At 47.3% G+C, this 22587-nt stretch overlaps 1 protein-coding gene across 3 annotated transcripts; it reads left to right on the top strand.

Annotated features, from left to right (window-relative positions):
* Nucleotides 1–642: 642 nt before the first annotated feature.
* On the top strand, nucleotides 643–22573 carry OS9 (OS9 endoplasmic reticulum lectin). 3 transcript variants are annotated; one of them, XM_023734533.1, is made up of 15 exons: nucleotides 643–1086; nucleotides 1499–1675; nucleotides 2569–2632; nucleotides 2764–2840; nucleotides 3046–3144; nucleotides 12784–12994; nucleotides 13116–13217; nucleotides 13437–13534; nucleotides 13730–13781; nucleotides 14493–14581; nucleotides 14806–15084; nucleotides 15783–16011; nucleotides 16923–17087; nucleotides 17235–17347; nucleotides 17643–22573. In XM_023734533.1, the coding sequence occupies exons 1-15, from the start codon at nucleotides 925–927 to the stop codon at nucleotides 17766–17768; spliced, it is 2043 nt and encodes a 680-aa protein (XP_023590301.1). In that variant the 5' UTR covers nucleotides 643–924; the 3' UTR covers nucleotides 17769–22573. The 3 variants fall into 3 exon arrangements, with proteins under 3 accessions (XP_023590301.1, XP_004379914.1, XP_004379916.1); XM_004379857.2 differs by having other exon boundaries at nucleotides 15822–16011; nucleotides 17643–22572; XM_004379859.2 differs by lacking the exon at nucleotides 16923–17087 and having other exon boundaries at nucleotides 15822–16011; nucleotides 17643–22572.
* Nucleotides 22574–22587: the final 14 nt, after the last annotated feature.

Here is a 22587-nt window from a genome sequence, read left to right as displayed (position 1 = left end):
GTTTGACACAAACCACCAGATTGTCTTAAAGTTGTATGTATATATGAAAAGAGGTATGCTTCTGTACAATTCCACCCTCTGTCGGCCAGTTGGTCACACTGTGGTGGCTTGCCTGTTGTTATGATGCTGGAAACTATGCCACCAGTATTTCAAACACCAGCAGGGTCATCCGTGGTGGACAGGTTTCAACCAAGACAGATTAGGAAGAAAGGCCTGGCGATCTACTTCCAGAAAATTAGCCAATGAAAACCTTTGGATTACACCAGAACATTGTTCAACATAGTGTTAGAAGGTGAGCCCCCCAGGCTGGAAGGCACTATACGACAGCCACAATAACGGACTCAAACACATGAACTTTCATGGAGATGGCACAGGACCGGGCAACGTTTTGTTCTATTATACATAAGGTCACCATAAGTCGGGGCGAACTGGACGGCAACTAACAAAAAAAAAATGTCTACAATAATTGTTGGGCAACAAGTACTAAGTAACTTAAAGGGGCATCACGCCCACCTGCCCTTAGGCCTAAATCCTCCGTCCTGCTGGGGCCTAATACAACGCAGAAAACGTCTAACAAAGTAGTAAGAAGAGATGCGTATGACAGCCGGTCGAGAGCAGAAAGTAACCGCTGAAAAGGCCCCAGAGCAAAGACCACACCCCTTGGAAACCAAGAGAGGGTGGGAATGGGTTTGATCTCGTCGATGATTGGTTGGTATCTCTGACCAATCACGTGCATCGAGTGATTTGCTAATAGTTGTGATCCCTCTCCCCGTGAGCTTTGGCCCACGTTTACAAATGGGAATAGGGTACGTAAGAGGGACAGCAAGTATAGCCAATGAAATCTTGGGTCGTTAATGGGCGGGATGAAGCCCCTGCCAGGTTCAGGGCGGAAAGAGTTGCTCTGGATAAGAAGGGGAATGAAAGATGGCGGTGGGAACGTTGCTTCCCAGTTTGTTGGGGCTGCTGCTTCTGGGGCTCTTGTTACCCGCAAGTCTGACTGGCGGTGTCGGAAGCCTGAACCTGGAGGAACTGAGTGAAATGCGTTATGGGATCGAGATCCTGCCTTTGCCTGTCATGGGAGGGCAGGTGAGGAGGCATAGAGAGGGGCGAGGATCCGGGATAGAGGAGGAAGGAGAAGAACATAGAGAAGGAAGGCAGCTGCGGAGTCTGGGGCAGAAACCTAAGGAGAGTCGAGAAGAGTCGAAGGGGGTTTACGGTGACTCCTGGGGATCACAGACTGAGCGCCAGCCCTTGGGGCCAGGGGCTGGGAGGATGGGGCTTCCCGCTGTCAGTTTCCAGGTCCCAGTCCCTGGTAAACACTCAGACTCCTCCCCGGTGGCCAAGTGGGAGTGTTCTCTCCCCTCACCCACCGAGGACAGCTGGAGGAATTGTGGTTCATTCTGTCTTCAACTGGGCTTTTCCCCAGGGTCTGAAGAGGAATCTCGTTGTTCTCCCTGATCCCTGCCTCATTGCTCCCCTACGCCCCCTTCTTTCCCAGAGCCAGGCTTCGGACGTGGTGATTGTCTCCTCTAAGTACAAACAGCGCTATGAGTGTCGCCTGCCAGCTGGAGCCATTCACTTCCAGCGTGAAAGGGAGGAGGAGGCACCTGCTTACCAAGGGCCTGGGGTCCCTGAGTTGTTGAGCCCGATGAAAGATGCTCCCTGTCTACTGAAGGTAAAAGGGACTGGGATGGATGGAACAGGAGTTGGAAACTAGCAGACCATGTGAGAACCAGGCTGCTGGTGCATGAGGAAGGATCCAGAGGACCTGTAGGAGTGAAGGCTACTGGAGGAGCAGACATATAGACAGGAAAGGAGCAAAGAATCCTGCAACCATCAATGTGGATGTGGCTCTGCCAGTGTAGACGAGGGTTAGGATAGGAGATCTCAGAATAAGGGGTAAACAAAGATTGAGGTGCCTAAAGAGGGGCAGTGTGGGGTAGGAAGGGCACCTCCTTAGAGGAGCCTTCCTGGTAAACCCTGGCAAAGTCACCTCCTGCCCTGGTCACTCTCCGTCCCACTATCCTATTTTATTTTCGTCCTAGCACTTTTTTCTGAAATCATCCTGTTAACAGAATCATTGGTTTGTTTATATTTGCTTATTTTTGGTGTGATTCCCTGCTCTAGAATGTACGCTTCATGAGGTCAGGGAATTTATCTTGTTCACAGCTGTATCCCTAATTTCTAGAACAGTGCAAGGGATGTTGTAGATGCTTAATTAATATTTGAGGTTGGGGTCTTCTATGTTTCCCTGGTCTGAGTGCTGCAAGGATACTATGATTTCTTGTCTTTATCGAGGGCAGAGAAGGATTTTTATTTATATATATATATAAGGTAGGAGTGGAAAGGCCACAGGTGGAAAACGGTTAGACTTTAGAGGTATCACCCCAAGTCAAAGAAGGAAAACAGTGCTCTCTCCTCACTGAGAGTCTGAATAATTGTGTGTGGACTTGCAGAGAGATGAGAAGTAGATGAGAAGTTGTATGTCTTGGAGCCAGGAGAGATTCTCGTTCCCAGGAGACACATCCCCCCTCCATCTCCCTGACTGTCCTTTTTTTTTATTGTCAGACGAAGGACTGGTGGACATATGAATTCTGTTATGGACGCCACATCCAGCAGTACCACATGGAAGGTGACTGCCTCCTACATTCTCCCTAAGCCGTTAGCCACATGTCATGGGAGGTGACCTGACTCCCTAGTCTCCTTCCCTCCCTGGTTCTCTCAGAAGGGAGTGATGGTGCTTTACTGCGATTACTCTTGCAGATTCAGAGATCAAAGGTGAAGTCCTCTATCTTGGCTACTACCAATCGGCCTTCGACTGGGATGATGAAACAGCCAAGGTGGTAAAAGTGTGGGGTTGGGAGGGAAGAGGGTCCTGGCTGCAGCCTGAGAACCCTGGGTTAGGGTTAGGGTGGCTGGCATGTTTTTTGGGGCTTGGTGACCTGGATCCCCAAGGTCTCTAAGGTCCCTCTGGGGGCTTAGTGCCATTCTTCCTCCTTGATGCCTTTCTCAACCTCCTTCTCTCCTACCTGCTGTCCTCCCCAGGCCTCCAAGCAGCATCGCCTGAAGCGCTACCACAGCCAAACCTATGGGAATGGGTCAAAGTGCGACCTCAATGGGAGGCCCCGGGAGGCCGAGGTTCGGGTGAGTCTTGAGAGCGGGAAGTTGATACTCCCTCAGTGACAATTCAGATTCTAAGGGAGTAGGGCAGGGTTGCGTCTTACAGTCAAGAGAGTCTCTCCCAGAGAGACATATTTCCAGCCGCCAGCTGCTACCTGGATGTTCAGAGGTCCTTCAAGTCAACACTCCTACATCTTCCCCTCAGCATCCCCAACCACATTTACTCTTTTTTTCCATATTTCTCCTTGCTGTCACCTGAACTAGAAACATGACTACCATCCTTGATTCTTCCTTCTCCTTCACGTCATCCTTCCTTTCTTGACTTAATGATTCTTCAGTGAGCTCTTGCTGTATGTAGGTCCTGGGCTGAGGTCTGGGGACAAACAGATGCTGCCCCTTCCCTCTTGGAATGAAGTCTAGAGGGAAGTCAGCTGTTAGCAAAAAAATCCCAGCAAGGAGCCTATGATTACGACTGAGAAATGATGTGAAGGAGTCTAGTTCTCTGAGAGTAAATAACAAAGCCCATGCCTTTTACTTCTAGATAGCTCTCAAACTCAGGAGTCCTCTTTTTCCCTGTGTTTGGTACCTTCATCTCCCACATGCGTCACTGCCGACACCCTCTTAACAGAAGTTCCTGATCTAGTGGTCCTTAACTGAGATGGGGCTGGCAGGCAGGTGTACATTCGCTGAAGTTCCTCAGGTGATCCTAATGTTCACTGTAGAGACACGCATGGTTCCTACCAGAGTTATCATTCTGTAATACAGATTTGCAGGTGACGTGGTATGCTGGCAAATGTTGCATACCCAGCCCTGATTTTTAGTGTTTGCCAATATCCGTGGAATAAATATTCCCACCATGGCCAATTTCAAGTTATCGGTGTGACATCAGTTGGCTTGCAAAATTTCTGAAAATTTACCAGTCAGCTCTTGTGAGTTGGTGTGAACTGGCTTCAGAACATCACTGGTAAGCACAGGTCACTCATCTGCCCAGTCCTAGAAAACATCCAGTGGTTGTGCCTTGTCCAAAGGATAAGGTCCAAATGCCTCAGCACAGACCAGGGTGGGGCCAGCAGAGGCAGTGAAAAGTGGATGGCTTCTGCATGTATTTTGAAGGTAGAGCCAATAAGATTTGTTGATAGATCGGATGTGGGGTGGAGTCAAAGCTGGCAGTCATCAACATATTGATTATAATTAAAGCCATGGTTATGGATGAAAATCCCCCCAAAGAAATGGTAGAGTCAAAGGTTTTTAGCTTGAGCAACTGGAAGGATAGAATTGTCATTTACTAAAGCGGGAAGGAGTGGGTTTAGGGGAGGAAATTAGGAGTTAGTTTTGGATACATGAAGGTCAGGATGTCTATTAGACATCCAAGTGGTGACGTCCAGATGGTAGTTGGCTCTGTGAGCCTAGAGTTCAGGGACTGCGTCTGGGTGGAGATATAAACACTGCGTTTCTGCCACACTGGCCTTCTTTCTGTCCTTTGAGCCAGTGGTTCTCATTGTTCCTTCTGCCTGGCGCAGTCTTCCCACAGATCTTGGAGTGGCTGGCTCCGTCCCCTCATGTAGGTTATATTCAAAAGACTCCTCCGTAGGGAGACCTAATGTAGATACACACACACACACCTCTGCCCCCATCCTGGTAAATAGCTACCGTGTTCAATATTCTTTAAAGCATGTATCATCACCTGACGTTACCTTATTTGTTTAAACTTAATATCTGTCTCCCCCAGTTAGAATAAGCTCCAGGAAGGCAGGGACAATATCTGTCTTGTTTTCTGCTGTATCCTCAGTGGCTGGGACAGTGCCTAGCACCAAGTGAGTGCCCAGGAATTATTTGTTGAATGGATAAGCCACTTCAAATGTCACTTACCTTGTGACTTTTCTTGACTAACCCAGAAAGCTAGTTGTGTTCCTTCAGTGCTTCATATGCATACAGCAACACGTACATATACCTACAAGCATCCATACATGTATATAATCTGTAATAGCACTTACTTCATTGTATTCTAATTATTTCTTTGGGTGTTTATATCTTCAGTAGGCCAAGAACAGGGAGCCCTGGTGGCACAGTGGTTAAAGCCTTTGGCTGCTAACTGAAAGGTTGGGGGTTCAAACCCACCAGGTGTTCTGCGTGGGAGAAAGATGTGGCAGTCTGCTTCTGTGAAGATTTACAGCCTTGGAGGTACCCTGTGGGGCAGTTCTACTCTTTCCTATGAGGTCCCTATGAGTTGGGTTTGGTTTAGGTTTAGGAGGCCAGGAACTAAGGGCATAGACTGCATCCTCCTCATATTTACCGAACATAGTCCTGTGCCAAGTACTATAATAGAAACAAACAAAAAAAAACCCCAAACCCGTTGCTGTCCAGTTGCTCCCGACCCATGGCACCCCCAGGTATTACAGAGTAGAACTGCTCTCGAGGGTTTTCTTGGCTCTCATCTTTTTTTTTTTTTTTTTAAATTGTGCTTTAGGTGAAAGTTTACAGCTCAAGTTAATTTATCATACAAAAATTTATACACATACTGTTATGTGACATTAGTTGCAGTCCCTGTGATGTGACAGCTCACTACCCCTTTCCACCCCAGGTTGTGTCTCTTCTTGTGTCCGTTGTGTCCCTTCCTGCCTTCTCATCCTACCTCTGGACAGGAGCTGCCCATTTGGTCTCGTGTATCTGTTTGAACTAACAAGCACACTCTTCACGAGTATTGTTTTACGTTTTATAGTCCAGTCTGATCTTTGTCTGAAGAGTGGGCTTTGGGAATGGTTTTAGTTCTGGGTTAACAGAGCATGTGGGGGCCATAGCTTCGTGGGTTCCTCCAGTCTCAGTCAGACCATTAAGTCTGGTGTTTTTACGTGAATTTGAGTTCTGCTCTGCACTTTTCTCCTGCTCCGCGTCAGGGACTCTCTGTTGTGTTCCCTGTTAGAACAGTCATTGATGGTAGCTAGACACCATCTAGTTCTTCTGGTCTCGGGCTGATGGAGTCTCTGGTTTATGTGGCCCTTCTGTCTCTTAGGCTAATATTTTCCTTGTGTGTTTGGTGTTCTTCATTCTCCTTTGCTCCATGTGGATTGGTACTAATTGATGCATCTTAGATGGCTGCTCGCTAGCTTTTAAGACCCCAGATGCCACTCACCAAAATGGGATGCAGAACATTTTCTTAATAAACTTTGTTATGCCAGTTGACCTAGATGTCCCCAGACCACAGCCACTCTGTCCCTCAAAGTGTTTGGTTGTGCTCAGGAAGCTTCTTAGCTTTCGCTTTAGTCCGCTTGTGCTGGCTTTCCCTGTATTGTGTGCTGTCCTTCCCTTCACCTAAGATAATTGTTGTCTACTGTCTAGTTAGTGAATTCCCCTCTCCCTCCCTCCCCACCCTCTTAACCGTCAAAAAATGCTTTCTTCTGCATTTAAACCTTTTCTTGAGTTCTTATAATAGTGGTCTCATACAATATTTGTCCTTTTGCGACTAATTTTACTCAGCATAATGCCCTCCAGATTCATCTATGTTGTGAAATGTTTCACAGATTCATCACTGTTCTTTATCATTGTGTAGTATTCCATTGTATTTATGTACCATAATTTGTTTATCCGTTCGTCTACTGATGGGCACCTAGGTTGTTTCCATCTTTTTGCTATTGTCAACAGTGCTGCAATGAACATGGGTGTGCATATATTTATTTGTGTGACAGCTTTTATTTCTCCAGGATATATTACAAGGAGTGGGATAGCTGGATCATATGGAACTTCTATTTCTAGCTTTTCAAGGAAGTGCCAAATTGATTTCCAAAGTGGTTGTACCATTTTACATTCCCACCAGCAGTGCGTAAGTCTTCCAGTTTCTCCACATTTATTATTTTGTGTTTTTTTGGATTAATGCTAGTCATATTGGGGTGAGATGGTATGTCATTGTAGTTTTGATTTACATTTCGCTAATGGCTAATGATTGTGAGCGTTTCCTCATGTATCTGTTACCCACCTGAATGTCTTCTTTAGGGAAGTGTCTGTTCATATCCTTTGCCCATTTTTTAATTGGGTTGTTTGTCTTTTTGTTGTTGAGGTGTTGCAGTATCTTGTAGATTTTAGAGATTAGACTCTTATCGGATATGTGAGAGCCAAAAATTTTTTCCCAGTCTGTAAGTTGTCTTTTTACTCTTTTAAATCTTTTGAACAGCGTAAGTGTTGGATTTTTTAGGAACTCCCAGTTATCTACTCTCTCTTCTGGTGTTTGTGTATTGTTAGTTATGTTTTGTATTCTGTTTATGCCGTGTATTAGGGCTCCTAGCATTGTCCCTATTTTTTCTTCTATGATCTTTATCATTTTGGATTTTATATTGAGGTCTTTGATCCATTTTGAGTTAGTTTTTGTACATGGGGTGAGGTATGGGTCTTGTTTCATTTTTTTGCAGATGGATATCCACTTATGCCAGCACCATTTGTTAAAGAGACTGTATTTTCCCCATTTAATGGACTTTGGGCCTTTGTCAAATATCAGCTGCTCATAGGTGAATGAATTTACGTCTGGGTTCTCAGTTCTGTTCCATGAGTTTATATATCTGTTGTTGTACCAGTATCAGGCTGTTTTGACTACTGTGGTGGTATAATAGGTTCTAAAATCAGGTAGTGTGAGGCCTCCCACTTTGTTCTTCTTCTTCCGTGAATGCTTTACTTATCCGGGGCCTCTTCCCTTTCCATATGAAGTTGGTGATTGGTTTCTCCATCTCGTTAATTGGCTGTCATCTTTCCTAAAGCAGATAGCCAGGTCTTTCTTTCACAGTGCTGCTGGATAAATTCAAACCTCCAACCTTTAGGTTAGCAGCTGATAGCAAACCATTTGCGTCACTCAAGGACCTTCTATAAAGAAACTCGGGCTGAAATGGTGACTGAGAGACTTGGTCCTGCTCTCAGGAGACAGATGTTAAAGAAACAGTCACAGCAAGCAGGCTAAGTGCTATTGAGAGGGGAAGTACATTATCATATGCAAACATATAATAAAGGAACTAACTGAGTCTAGGATACAAGGGGAGGCCTTGGAAAAGGTGGCCTTTGAACTGACAACTATAAGGTGAAGAATTAGTTCAGCAGTTGCAGGGGGATGTGAGGGGAAGAAGAGGACATTCCACATGGAAGGTTCAGTCAGTGCAGAAGGCCTGGAGGGAGTGGTCAACCCCAGGAATGGAGGGGAGACTTGTGAGGAAGCAGAGTGTGGGAGATGAAGTTAGGCAGTTGTTAGCAGACAGGTCGCAGGTCACCAGGGGCTCTGTAGCTATGTGGAGGGGTTTGGACAATATCAGAGACAATGGGGAGCCACTGAAGTATTTTAAGCGAAATGATGACATACTTAATTTTGGTTTTTGAAGGCTCACTCTGGCTCGGGGAGACTAGTTAGGAAGCTGTTGCGGGAGTCCAGGTGAGGAATAAAGGTGATCTGGGCATGAAGGAATGTGAATTTTTTTGAGAGTTTTAGGGGGCAGAATCAATGGAGTGAGAGGGAGGAGTCAAGAATGATTCCCAGGGCTCTGGCTTGGGCAACTGAATAGATGGTGGTTCCTGTTACTGAGACAGGTATTCGGGAAGAGGAGTCAATTTGGTGAAGGAAATGGCCGGTTTTGGTTTTGAACATGATGATGTTAGTGGCTGTACGGCATCCAAGTAGAAATTTCCCTGGAGGCTGTTGGATCTGCTCTGGAGAGAGATCTGAATTGAACCCAGAGGGCTGGATTGGTTATCATTGAAGCCATGGGTATAGATGAAATCCCCCAAAGAAACAGCATAGAGTGAGAAAAGTAAGAGAGAACTTTGAGGAAGCCTTCACTGAAAGGAAGCCATGGGCAGAAGAAGGAGATCTTTCTAAGGAGACAGAAGGGGCCAGAGAGGAGACTATGGTGGAAGAACATATCTCAAGGAGGATCTGGTCCATGGTGTTGCCTCGTCCAGGCCGTCAAGGAAGAGGAGGGATTCTTATTTTAATGAAAGCAAAGTATGCACATGGAAATGGAAATTCAGAGAGTGATGTTAAATCAGTTTTCCATTCCTGGGATAAACCCAGTGCAGTCATTATGTATTATCCTTGACTATCCTTTTTATACTTTACTGGATTCAGTTTATTAATTGTTTTGTAAGGATTTTTGTATATATGCACGTGAGAGCTCTTGGCCTGTAATTTTCTTTTTTAGTAGGTCTTTATTATGTTTTGTTACCAAGATTATGTTAGCCTCAAAAAGTAAGTTAAAAAATCTTCCCACTTTTTCTATATTGTGAAGAGTGTGTAAGATTGGAATTTTTTATTCATTTTCTTTAGTAGTTTCAGGAACATTCAACGTTTTCTATTTCTGCTTGGGTCAGCTTTGGTCAGTTATATTTTCTAGGAATTTATCCATTTCGTCCGATTGTGGCATAAAGTTGTTCATAATGTCCTTCTGTTATCTTTTTAATGTTCGCATAGTCTGTAATTTTTGCCTCTGTCTTTTGTTATTGGTCAGTCTTACCAGAGGTTGGTTGGTTTTATTAATCTTTTCAAAGAACCAACTTTTGGCTCTGTTAAGCACCTCTGTTATATTTATTTTCCATTTTATGAATTTCCACTGATCTTTATTTTTCTTTCTGCTGTTTTTTGCTATTCTTTTTCAGCTCCTTGAAATGAATGCTTAGGTAATTCATTTTCACCTTTGCTCTTGCATGTACGTCTTTTATAAATTTTGTATCTCTCACACGTTTTTGTGGCTATTTTAAATTTCATCATCTGAGTTTTAAATAGATGATACTTTCCCATGATTAAAAACCCAGAAAACATAAAAAGGTACACAATGAAAAGCCTTCCTCTCAAACTTGTCTCCAACCTGCTCACACAGGTAACCCCTGCTCTTTCTTAGTTTTTCGTGTATCCTTTGAGCCTTTCTTTGTGTATTTATAAGCAATTTTAATAGATATTTTTATTTCCTTTTCCCTTTATTTACACACAAAATAGTATATTGTACACACTAGTCTGTACCTTGTTTTTATTCCCCTTAATGACAATCTTTAGAAGTCTTTCTGTGGCAGTACATATAGAGCCTCCTCCTTTGTTTTAACAGCAGCATAATATTCCATTGTACAAATGTATCATTATTTGTCACCACTATCGTATTCATAAAAATTGTTTTCCCTCCATTCGTTCGATATTACAGAAGATTATTATACTGCACATATTGTCATGTATACATAGATCCATTAGATAAATTCCTAAAAGTATAATTGCTAGGCAAGGGGTATTTAAAGATTGTCTTTTTTTTTTTTTTTTATCTTTTTATTATGGAAAATTAAAAGTATATATAAAATGAGAGAGACTAGTATAATGACCCACTGGGTATCACCTAGCTTCAGCAATTATAGCCAGTCTCATTTCATCTGTCCCCCTGCTGACTCCCTGTATTACCTCCACTCCCGGATTATTTTGAAGCAAATCCCAGACATCATATCATTTCATCCATAAATATTTCTGTATTTATCTCTAAAAGATAAGGGCTCTTTTTGAAACATAATCACAAGCCATATCACACTAAAAAAATTAACAATAATTCCTTATTTATTCAGTATTTAGAAATTTGCCTTATTATCTCTTTTCTTATGGTTGGCCTTTTTGAATCAGAATCCAAATAAGGTTCACATGCTATGTTTGGTTGTTATGGTTCTTAAGCGTCCTTTTAGATAGCCCCTCCATCTTTTTTTAACATTTTTACTAGTTACGCATGTTTTTGGTTTAAAATTGGGAAAGGTTTGTGCCAGAGTTGTATCCTTTCACCAGACTTAATCTGTTTGCTGAGCAAATAATCTGAGAAGTTGGATTATATGAAGAATGCAGCGTCAGGACTGCAGGAAGACTAACAACCTGCGATACGCAGGTGACACAACCTTGCTTGCTGAAAGTGAAGAAGACTTGAAGCCCTTACTGATGAAGATCAAAGACCACAGCCTTCCGTATGGGTCACACCTCAACATAAAGAAAACAGACATCCTCACAGCTGGACATGAGCAACATCATGATAAATGGAGAAAATATTGATGATGTCAAGGATTTCATTTTACTTGGATCCACAATCAACACCTATGGAAGCAGCAGTCAGGAAATCAAATGATGTATTGCGTTGGGCAAATCTGCTGCAAAAGACCTCTTTAAAGTGTTGAAAAGCAAAGATGTCACTTTAGGACTAAGGTGCGCCTGAAACAAACTATGATATTTTCAGTTCCCTCATGTGCATGCAAAAGCTGGACAAAGAATAAGGAAGACTGAAGAAGAATTGATACCTTTGAATTATGGTGTTGGTGAAGAATATTGAATATACCATGGACTGCCAGAAGAACGAACAAATCTGTCTTGGAAGAAGCACAGCCAGAATGCTGCTTGAAGCGAGGATGGCGAGACTTCACCTCTGTTGCTTTGGACATGTTATCAGGAGGGACCAGTCCCTGGAGAAGGACATCACGCTTGGTAAAGTAGAGGATCAGGGAAAAGAAGAAGACCCTCAACAAGATGGATTGACACAGTGGCTGCAGGGGTCAAGCATAACAATTGTGAGGATGGTGCAGGACTGGGCAGCATTTTGCTCTGTTGTACGTAGGGTCTGTATGAGTTGGAACCGACTTGACAGCACCTAACGACACCGACATGGATATTTTGCTGGGGAATGGATCTGCAGAGCTCCTCACCCTGCCATTTCAGAAGTGGAACCTCTCTTTTACTTACAATAGTTATGTTAGAAACTACAATGGTATGTACTTATCAAAGGGCAACGTTCATCAGTATCTTTACTCTCTTCCTGAATAATATAAGGACCTCAGAACTGTTTGAAGTTTTTTTTAGCCATATGCACATATTTTAAATAAATGTATATTTTTTAAAAACCCATTGTCGTTGAGTTGATTTTGACTCATAGCGACCCTATAGGACAGAGTAGAATTGCCCCATAGGGTTTCCAAGTAGTGGTTGGTGGATTAGAACTGCCAGCCTTTTGGTTAGCAGCCATAGCTCCTAACCACTGTGCCACCAGGACACCCATATGTACATAAACACATATAAAAAGAATACATATTTATAAAGCAAATATGTACATATACATATATAGTGCATATATATATTTATGCTATATCGTTGTTGTTGGTTGCTATCAAGTCAGTTCCGACTCATAGCGACCCCATGTACAACAGAATGAAACACTGCCTCGTCCTGCGCCATCCTCACCATCATTGTTATGCTCGAGCCCGTTGTTATAGCCACTGTGTCAGTTCATCTCATTGAGGATCTGCCTCTTTTTCGCTGATCCTCTACTTTACCAAGCTATGCTGTATTACATATAGCATATTTATAAAAAAAGCAAGGATGTAAAAACCCAAACAAAAAATCGGTTCGTTACCTATAGTTAAACTGCCTAGGTTTAACTCCTGTTTTTACCACTTACCAAAGGATCAGCCTGAACAAGTCATTTTAGCTGCATGCAACCTAAGTTTCTTTAGCCATGAAGGTGAGATACTAATACCTCCCTCACTGGGTATTTGTAATAATTAAATGAGCTAATGTATATAAAGTGCTTTGCACAGAGTCGGACACACTGTAAGTACTTAATGAAAAGTAGCTGCTCTAAGAACTAAATCTAATTATTGGTAGTTACTGTTCATTCACCCTTTCTGTCCTGGCAGTTCCTGTGTGACGAGGGTGCTGGTATCTCTGGGGACTACATTGACCGTGTGGATGAGCCCCTGTCCTGCTCTTATGTGCTGACCGTTCGGACTCCTCGGCTCTGCCCCCACCCTCTCCTCCGGCCCCCACCCAGTGCTGCTCCCCAAGCCATTCTCTGCCACCCTGCCCTGCAGCCTGAGGAGTACATGGCCTATGTTCAGCAGCAAGCTGGTGAGTAGTTAGAAGATGGAGGGAGGAAGGAGATGTATGAGAGGGGAGGCAGAAGATAAAGTCCTGAATAGCCCAGAAGAATGTGTCCATCTGCATCCTGCTTTTACGCTGTTTCTCACAGACTCCAAGCATTATGGGGGTACAGTCCTAGAGGATATGCAAGACCTGGGCCCCCAGATGTGGAGTGAGACCAAGTCTGAGGTGGTGCCCCCAAAGAGAGAAGGTAGGACCTTGTTTCACTAGTTCCAGGAAGCTGGCCCCCATTTCTTCCTTTCCTCCAGTTCTTACTGTCCTGTGCTGACCGTTGGGGGTGGAGGTGGAAGGAGAGCATGAACATGAATCCTGACCCCTTAGTAATAGAAGAGGGGAGTGTACTCCCTTCTGTTTGCTCCCTTCCATTTCTCCCCTCCTTTCAGATTCTTCCCTGTTTTCTGTACCCCAGGTACAAGCCCAACCAAGGACAGTAAAGAATCAGATTTCTGGAAGATGGTTCATGAGCAAGAGGACCAGGCCCTGGGAGAGGAGGAGGCACAGGCCGAGGTGAGAGCCAGCTTCTGCTTCCCTGATGAGCTGGACCTGGGCTTTGGGATGAGGAGGGCTACCATAGCACAGGTCATTGGGAGGTAACTTATATCTGTCTAGGGATGCAAGGATATTCCCAGAACCATTGCCTTAAGAGTGTGGCAGGCATGTGGGAGCTTGTGCACCTGACTCTGCCCTTTTCTCCCTCATCAGGAGCAAGAACCAAATGTGGAGGCAGCAGATCCAGCTCCACGCTCTCCTGATGGTGAGTGAACCACCCCTCCACCCCCACCCCGCTTTACTGCCTGAATGTATCTTATGGTTGGTGGCGGGTAGCTGGTTGGGGTGGGGGCGTGGAGGATGGAGCTAAACTCTGGGAGGAAGTTCGGGCAACCATGCCAGCAGCTAATTCAGTTTCACAGGAGCTAATCCTCTTTGTAGACACTAATGCTGTTTTAGGGAGGTAGTAGAACACAGTGGCTCTGCCTCTTGCTGACTTTATAATCCCGGGTGATTTCACTTAAATTCAATTTCCTCAACCCATAAAATGTGGGTAGTAATAGTCCCTACCGTAGAGGACTATTGTAGGGTTAAATGGGAATGAATGTGTAGATCCTTACAGAATGCCTGGAATTGAGTAGAAACTCACTGAATGGTTAATATTTGTATAAAGGGGAGAACAGGATCCGAGGAAGAGGGGCCCTGTGCCCCAGAATCTCTTCTGTAGTCCTGGAAACTGGAGTGGTGGCCAGAAAGGCCCCAGAAATACATGAAAGAGCAGGGGACTTACAGCTTGTTAGCATCGTTTTCTCCCACCTGTGAGCACACCTTAGGACAGTGGTGTCTGTAGGGGTGTGTTTTGGCCTATCTCACTGACCAGACAGGTAGCTCCTGAGGGCAGGGACATGTCCTCCCTTGGTCTCCTCATCACCTTTCCTTAGAACACAGAGGATCCACTCCTCTTCTTTCATCTCAGATTTTCAGAACAATGTGCAAGTCAAAGTCATTCGGAGTCCTGCCGACTTGATTCAGTTGATAGAGGAGCTGAAAGGTGGAGCAAAAAAGGTATGGGCCCTTCTCAGGGAGGGCTGAAACCTGCCTCCCGCATGGGAGCATTTTGAAAACCACTCCTGTCCTGGGCCTCAAGTAGGCCCAATAGAGCTGACCCCCATTAGTCCTCTGAGTTCCCCTGCCGCCACGCCCCTACCGCTGTTTGTCTACCCCCGACCATGTGTCTTTCCTGAAACCTCAACTGTCTGCCTCTTTCTCCCCAACCCCCGGCACCCCAGGGGAAGTTGAACACAGGCCAGGAGCAGCCTGTTGACGATGCTGCAGAAGTCCCTCAAAGGGAACCTAAGACGAAGAAAAAGGGTGTTGATGCAGAACAGCCGAGTGAGGTGGAAAAAGAGGAGGAGGAGGAGGATGAAGATGACGATGAGGATGAACAGCAGTTACTGGGAGAATTTGAGAAGGAACTGGAAGGGATACTGCTGCCGTCAGACCGAGACAGGCTCCGTTCCGAGGTGAAGGCTGGCATGGAGCGGGAACTGGAGAATATCATCCAGGAGGTGAGCAGGGCTCTTACTCCTGCCACTTCCGCAGCTGCGGACCGAGGGTCTAAAAGAGAACAAAGTATATTATAGCACCTAGCACAGGACAGGACAGAGCACTGAGAAATAGAAGTTGTTTACCTAACTAAAAAAGTGGACAGTGGGGAAAGGAGGTTGGAGAGATATTAGATATTAGACTCTTCTGTACAGTATGAAGGAGCCCTGGTGGTGCAGTGGTTAAGAGCTCGGCTGGTAACTGAAAGGTCAAGGGTTCGATTTGAATCTACCAGTCACTCCTCAGGAGAAAGATGTGGCAGTCTACTTCCATAAAAGTTACAGTCTTGGAAGCCCTATGGGGCAGTCCTACTCCATCCTATAGGGTCTCTATGAGTTGGAATCGACTTGAAGCCAATGGGTTTCACGAGTGAGTTGGAGTCAACTCAACGGCAGTGGGTTATAACGTATAAAATAAAAGTCCCTGGGTGGTACAAACGGTTTGCCCTCGATTACTAAAGGTTGGCGGTTTGAACCCACCCAGTGGCACCACAGAAGAAAGGCCTGGTGATCTGCTTCCATAAAAATTACAGCTGTGAAAACCCTGTGGAACAGTTCTAATGTCTAACACATGAAGTCGCCATGAGTCGGAGCTGACTCGATGGCAACAGGTTTGGTTTTGGTTTATAGTGTATGAGCCACAGGCTGCCTCTGCTCCCCAGACCCTTCATTTTCCTTCCACACTCCTTTGGGCATTCCAGACAGAGAAGGAACTTGACCCAGACGGGCTGAAGAAGGAGTCAGAGCGTGAACGGGCAATACTGGCCCTGACATCCACTGTCAACAAGCTCATCAAAAGGCTGGAGGAAAAACAGAGTCCACAGCTGGTGAAGAGGCACCGGAAAAGGGGGGTTGTCTCCAAAAAGCCTCCTGCCTCCCCGCAGCCTACAGGTGAGAGCTGTCAGACGAGGAGGAGCAGGCCAGTCAGCTGTCTTTATCCCTCAGCCTGATTGTTCCTGGAGGGCGCCGTGTTCTTTCCCTTCTAGACTGCTCATTCTCCCCTCTGTCTGGAACACTGTTTCCACTGTTGCTTTCTCCCCGCTGCCTCCGCCCGTTTGTGTAGCTGCCTTCTATTGTGGGAAGCAGCTTCTAGGTGTCTGTCTGGTTTCCTGGTTTGCTCCTGTACTCCCAGTGCCTAGCACTTTGCCTGGCACATAGTGGGTGATCGGAATTGGATGGCTCTGAGCCCATATACTGGAAACCACACATCTGTGAAGGATGCAGCCAGTCAACAATTAGGACTTTGCACTGGGGGAGGCCCCAGCTGCCAGAGTATGAATAGGCCAGCCCAGCTGTACAAAAGCCAGTTGCCTGGACAGACTTGAAATGATGCCTTCTTCTTGCAGCCCCTTGTGTCCATTCCACAGAGGCCTGTGGGTACAGAGACAAGTCATTCCAAGTGTTCTGGGAAAGTTCCGGTTTCAACCCTTCCGTCCCACTACGTCTATAAACATTGAAATATCTTTAACGTGTCAGCATATCAAGGACCAAACCACAGTTTTCCAACCTGCTTTTCAAATCAAAACTGCGTAGTTGGCCCAGGTGGCCTGATTTTGCTTCAGAAAACACAGTTGTGTTCTTGTAGGGGATGGCAGAATTGCTGGGTAGCGAAGGAAAAAGGGAGGCTGCAGTTGGTGGAGGGAGCACTGTAGGCTGGAATTGGGGCACGGATGTTCTGAGCCTTGGCTCACGGACGTGTTTGGGACAGAATAGCTGCCCACACCATTTGTGACCACCACGGGCCCCTAACCCCGGGAGTCATGGCTCTGCTTTGTGTCTCCCTGTGTGTCTCCCCCTCTAAGAGGAGGATCCTGAGCACAGAGTCCGGGTCCGGGTCACCAGGCTCCATCACGGAGGCCCCAATCAGGATCTGACTGTCCTCGAGATGAAACGGGAAAACCCACAGCTGAAACAAATCGAGGGGCTGGTGAAAGAGCTGCTGGAGAGGGAGGGACTCACAGCAGAAGGTGGGCCCTGGAGGGCGGGGCTGGACTCCGAGCTGTCGGAAGGGCTTGCCGCCCAACATGGAGGGGCTGGGGGTCTGGGCGGCAGGGGAGCTGCGCTGAACCTCCCAGCATTCCTCTCCTCTCACTGCCCATCTTGCCCCTGCCCAGGTAAAATTGAGATCAAAATTGTCCGACCGGGGGCTGAAGGGACTGAGGAGGACACGCGCTGGCTGACTGATGAAGACACGAAAAACCTCAAGGAGATTTTCTTCAATATTTTGGTGAGAGGCGCCCTACCCGCAGCCCCTGGACCTTCAACCCTCCCTGGCCTCTAGCATGCTAAGGCCAAGAGCATGGTTTAGAGTCACACGGGTGTGGCCCAGCCTTATCACTCCCCAAGCGTCAGTTTGCTCATCTGTAAAACGAGGCTAGAAGGAGGCTGGGTGTCTTCAATCCCTGCCTCGCCTAAGGTTGCCAGTCCCTGGATGCCCCAGACCCTCAAGTGCTCAGCGTGTCCCCTTGCTCACAAGTCAGTAACTCCAGCTCACCGCCCCCCCCCCCCGCACTTCCCACCAGGTGCAGGGAGCTGAAGAGGCACAGAAAGAGCGGCAGCGGCAGAAAGAGCTGGAGAGCAATTACCGCCGGGTTTGGGGCTCTCAGGATGGGGAGGGCACAGGGGACCTGGACGAGTTTGACTTCTGAGACCACCACTGCAGTTGCCCCTCCAAGGAGTCCAGAATCTTTCTAGACTGGTCCTGCCTCCCTTGCTCCCCTCCACTTCACCCTGGGTCCCTGAAGGCAAAACAGCAGAGTGGTGCTGAGCTGTGGTCTTCATGGGCCCCAACTCTGGGGGTGTGGAGGGGCTGCGGGGTAGGTGCTGCTGCTACTGCTGAGAGCCACCCTCAAGGCCTCACCAGGCCTGTGATTTTCAGTCTCCCAGGATTTGGCCCACCTCCCCTTCCTTGCCTCCCAGCGTTCCCTGTTACCCTCCCCGAGCTTGTTGGTTCTTTTCCCACTCCCTACCTAGAGATACAGTAAGGTCTTTTGTGTGGAGTAGGGGAGGGAGAACAAGAAGTGTGGGGCCATTTAGCAGGCCCTAAGAAGGCAAACATCCCCAACCCCCTGCCCCGTTAAGAGAATTCCCTGCCCCTGTTGCTGTTTGGGGAGCCCTGGTGGCATAGTGGTTAAAGCACTCGCTTGCTAACTGAAAGGTCGGCGGTTTGAACCAGCTGCTCTGTGGGAGAAAGATACAGCAGTCGGCTTCTGTAAAGATTATAGCCTTGGAAACTATGGGGCAGTTCTGCTGTGTCCTACAGGGTCCCTGTGAGTTGGAATCGACCTGATGGCAATGGGTTTTTATTGCCGTTTGGAGTTACTTTACCCCTTCCTTTGGATTGCTTTGGGATTTCCTCCTCTCTTTCCCTGTCCACATTGTCCCCTACAATCTGTGCTTCCGAGTTGAGGAGTCTTCACCTCTGTTGCTGAAGAAATGAGAGAAAGTTGCCCACGACCTCTGACACAATCCCAGTGAAAAAGGGTGAGGGCGCAGAACCCCCACCGTGTTCTTGAACAATCGGGTTTCTAAATAAAGAACTGGACCGTCAATTTATCAGTCTTTTTTTCTTTTAGTGGGGAGGCGGTTGGGGGCTCAAGTAGGGATGAGGCTTAGCGTTCTCTTCAGGGTGGTGTGCACATTCTGTGATCCTGTTCTTTGCTCCACACCTCCAAGCTGGTATCAGTAGGAGCCGAGGAGAACAGGAAGAGCCCAGGATGGATAAGCAAAGCAGAGTGGCCTGGCAAGGACTTAAACACTTGTAGTACCGTCATCCCTCCCTTTCCTCATCTGTCCGTTCCCTGCCTTGGCACCAGTTCTTTTCCCTACCCTGTCCCCCTTTATGCCCTGAAGCTAAAGTGTACACCACAGTTACCCCACTACAGGGATCTTCCTTCTCCTGAACTTGCTGCAGCATTTGCATGCACACCCCTATACCCCCTGGCTGTCCCAAGTCGGGCTTTTCCAGGAAAGACCTCCTCCACCTTGGCCATGCCCCGAGGGTGGGCTGCTGCCCACACGTGCCAGCTTCCTAGTGTGCCAAGGGGAGGAGGGCTTGGGAATGGACTTCCTATCAGGTGTTCCCTCACCCCCACTGCCAAGGGCAGGTGTGGCTGCCCGGTCCTCCCTCCTGTTTCTGCCCTATGCAGAGGATCTAAAGGCAGAGATGGATGGAGGCTCGCTCACTCCTTTGGCTTCCCATCTCTGAGGTGTTTGTTTAGCCTTTCTGCTGAAGACTCCACTGACTCACAAGGTAAGAAAGGAATAAAAATCAAAAAGTAAAACTCATTGCCGTCGAGTTGATTGACTCATAGCTGCCCCAGCGTGTCAGAGTAGAACTGCACTCCATAGAGTTTTTAATCACTGTAATCTTTTGAAAGTAGGTTGCCGGGCCTTTCTTCCTTGTCACTACTGGGTGAATTCAAACTGCCCACTTCTCGGTCAGTAGGCTAGTGTAAACTACACCACCCAGGGAACCATAAGAAAGGGATAGAGGGTATGAAACTCCAAGGCCTCCAACAGTGGAATGTGAGGGATTTGATCGTTGAAGGAAGTTGTATGAGAAGGAGCCTATTCTTGCTGAATGTGGACTAATGCTTAGTGTGCGTATTATGCTTATATTGTCATATTTTAAAACATTAATGGGTAGACTTATAAAACCCTGCTTCCCCAGATCTGTTTCTGTCATGAGGGGAGGGATGCTTCACCTGTGTAAGATCTTAGAAACTGCCTTGAATGCAGCTACAGTCAGAGTGCTGGGTTCAAATCCTCACCCCTCCATTTACTAGCAGTGACCTGGAACAAGTTATTTTGGTTTTTCATTGGTAAACTGGGGGTAACAGCACTTAACTCATAGGGTGGTTGTGAGGATTGAGTGAGATAAAGTGTGTCATGCTCTTAGCACAATACCTGGCTCACAGAAAGTGCTCAAACAACTTTTTATTATAAACCAACTCCTGAGGTTCTGAAAAGATTAGATGGTACTTGGAGGAGCCTTAGAGAGAAGGCATCCCAAAAGCTGATCAGAAGTTACAGTAGAATCTCTTAGAATGGGGAGGAGGAGGAGCGGCTGGGGCACATCATCAGAAGATGAAATTCTGGATGCCTCATTATATTTAATCAGCTTGTACTTTCAACAATAAATTCCTTCTTACTTTCCTTTGCCTTTTGGTAAAACTCCCATGGGGAAGGTTGATCTGCCCAGCTGTTCTAAGGCAAACAAAAGCAGGGGAGCAGAGTGTGTGGCAGATGGCAACCCAGAAGGGTGGGGAGGAAGGTGGGGTGTGGTGGGCAACAGGAATCCAAGCGAGGAAACTCAAGATGAGCTGTGAAGGCAACATGGATGTAAAAGGGAACCCATCCAAGGAGTCCCCTTCTAGAGTTCTACTCTGCCACAACGTGGAGAACCTGATGTTTTGTCTGTCCATTCACCACCACCCTTTACATCTCCCTACAAGGCCAAAGATGCAGTCCATTAAAATAAAAATACAAATAAATTGAATGGCTTACTGGTGTCTGGGATTTGCTGTAGGGTTTGCTGACACCTTGGCCATCTTTTGCTGACTGGAAACTAAAGGAACTTCCCACTGGCCTGTAGCTCCCATTACAGGTAATTTCTTTTTCTCGGGGTCCTCCCCATACTCTCATACTCCTGAGCTTGGGATGAGGAAGAGGGTGAGCTTTTGCCACCAAGAAGTAAAGTGGAGATGAAGTGAGGGAGTCCAGGGGCTCTGAGCTGAAGGAGGGAATGGCTGTGTCCTTTGTCTTTGCTACTTCTTTTTCCTCTTGCTTTCGTTCCCAGACCACATACCTGCATCTGCACCTGTCACTTCACCTGCACCCCCCCAATCCACCTTACCTGGGCCTCTGGACCCTTCTTAGGTCAGGCTGCAGTGCTGGGTGTTCACCCAGCCTAGGACTGTGCAGAGCCAGGCCCTCTGTGTGAATCAGACCTGGGCCCAGCACTGCGACCACACCTTGCAGCTGAATGTCATCAGGATGGGTTGTTCCAAGGGCTGAGAACCAGCTCTACCAGAAGACGCAGTGAGTCTACTGGTTCCTGAAGGTGGGCAACGACACGTGGATGGCTCTGCCCAACTGCACTGGCTGCTGACCTACCACGACCCACCTGGCCCCTCTGTCTGGGCAAGTGTTTTCAGCTGCACACGAGGAATGGGCTGGCTATGTGCTGAGCCGTACTGTGCTACAGCTTGTGGCCGTGGCGCTGACCTCTGGCCACTGTGGCCTTGGTGGCCCTAGATGACCTGGAGGTGGGCAAATGCCTGCATCAGCTGGGTGTGGAGTTCATGGACACCAGGGACCTCTGTGGCTAGGGAATCTTCCACCCCACCCTTCCCGTGCATCATCCGACAGGGCCAGGAGACAGATCCCTCCTGTAAGCTCTACTCCTGATACCCAGTGCTCAAGGTGAGCAGGCTGGCCCAGGGCAGTCATTCCCAGGGCTCAAGTGCTTATCAGGTACCCTCTGAACAGGCACTGATACTCCCCCATTTACAAATAAACAGATGGCACTGAGATAATCTGCCCAAGCCCACCGAGCTATGAAGTGGAGGGCCCAGTTTTGAAATCAGATCTGAACTTAAAGTTCGTGCTCTTGGCCAAAGCTACCGTTTTCTCACCTCTCTGAGCATACCCCACAGGACACACTTTCATCAAAGCACCACGCCCCATGTCTCCCAGAATGCTGCCATCTCTGGAGTCAGCGACTCCTCTGTTCCCAGGGTCTCCACTGCTGCTCCAACTTGCCCATCTCCTTCCACCAGGCAGTGACACACATGATGGAGTATCTGACAACCACCTCCGTGCCCACCACCCTGCTACCAGCCCCAGTGGGAGGCACCCTCTGGCCCCACCCTGTCTGGCCCCCAGCTCCTCACCTTGACCACCATTCCCTGACCCGCCTCTTCAAAAACAGACCAGCAGCTCACCCCCTAGACAAAATCACTTCCTCTTTTAATTGTTGTTGAAGATTCACACCACCTGCCTCCAAGGAGATGAGGGGGCATTTCCCCTTTGCCCCCATCTACATCCCTCCGCAAATTACCTGGTCCTTTGCAAAATATTTTACCGACAAAAAAAAAAAAAAAGACCGGAAACCACTGACACAGACAGCCCGGGGGGCTGGGTTGATTGAGGGAGGCAGGGCTGGGCCAGGCAAGTCCACCCCACCACCCCCTTTCTGAGGATGGGGTAGGGAGCCTGGAAACCCTCCCAACCACTTCACATCCTCTTAGCCCCGGTTGGGAGGGATCATAGGGTTGAGGGATGGGTCTGGAGCTGCTCCAGTGGGAGGGAGGGGCTGGACAGGGAGAATACTGGGGGAGAGGTCCCATTGTCAGGGTGCCCCCTACCCCACATCACCACGGGCTGCACAGTCACAGGTACGCAGTCACAAGTCACAGACACTCACAACCCGAGAGCACCCCCACCCCATCCCACCCCCTGCCC

The sequence above is a fragment of the Trichechus manatus genome, unplaced genomic scaffold (genome assembly GCF_000243295.1).
Source record: "Trichechus manatus latirostris isolate Lorelei unplaced genomic scaffold, TriManLat1.0 scaffold00069, whole genome shotgun sequence".
Lineage (NCBI taxonomy): Eukaryota > Metazoa > Chordata > Mammalia > Sirenia > Trichechidae > Trichechus > Trichechus manatus.
Note: the sequence above shows the minus strand (reverse complement) of the source record. Positions and strands in the feature narration are given on the sequence as shown.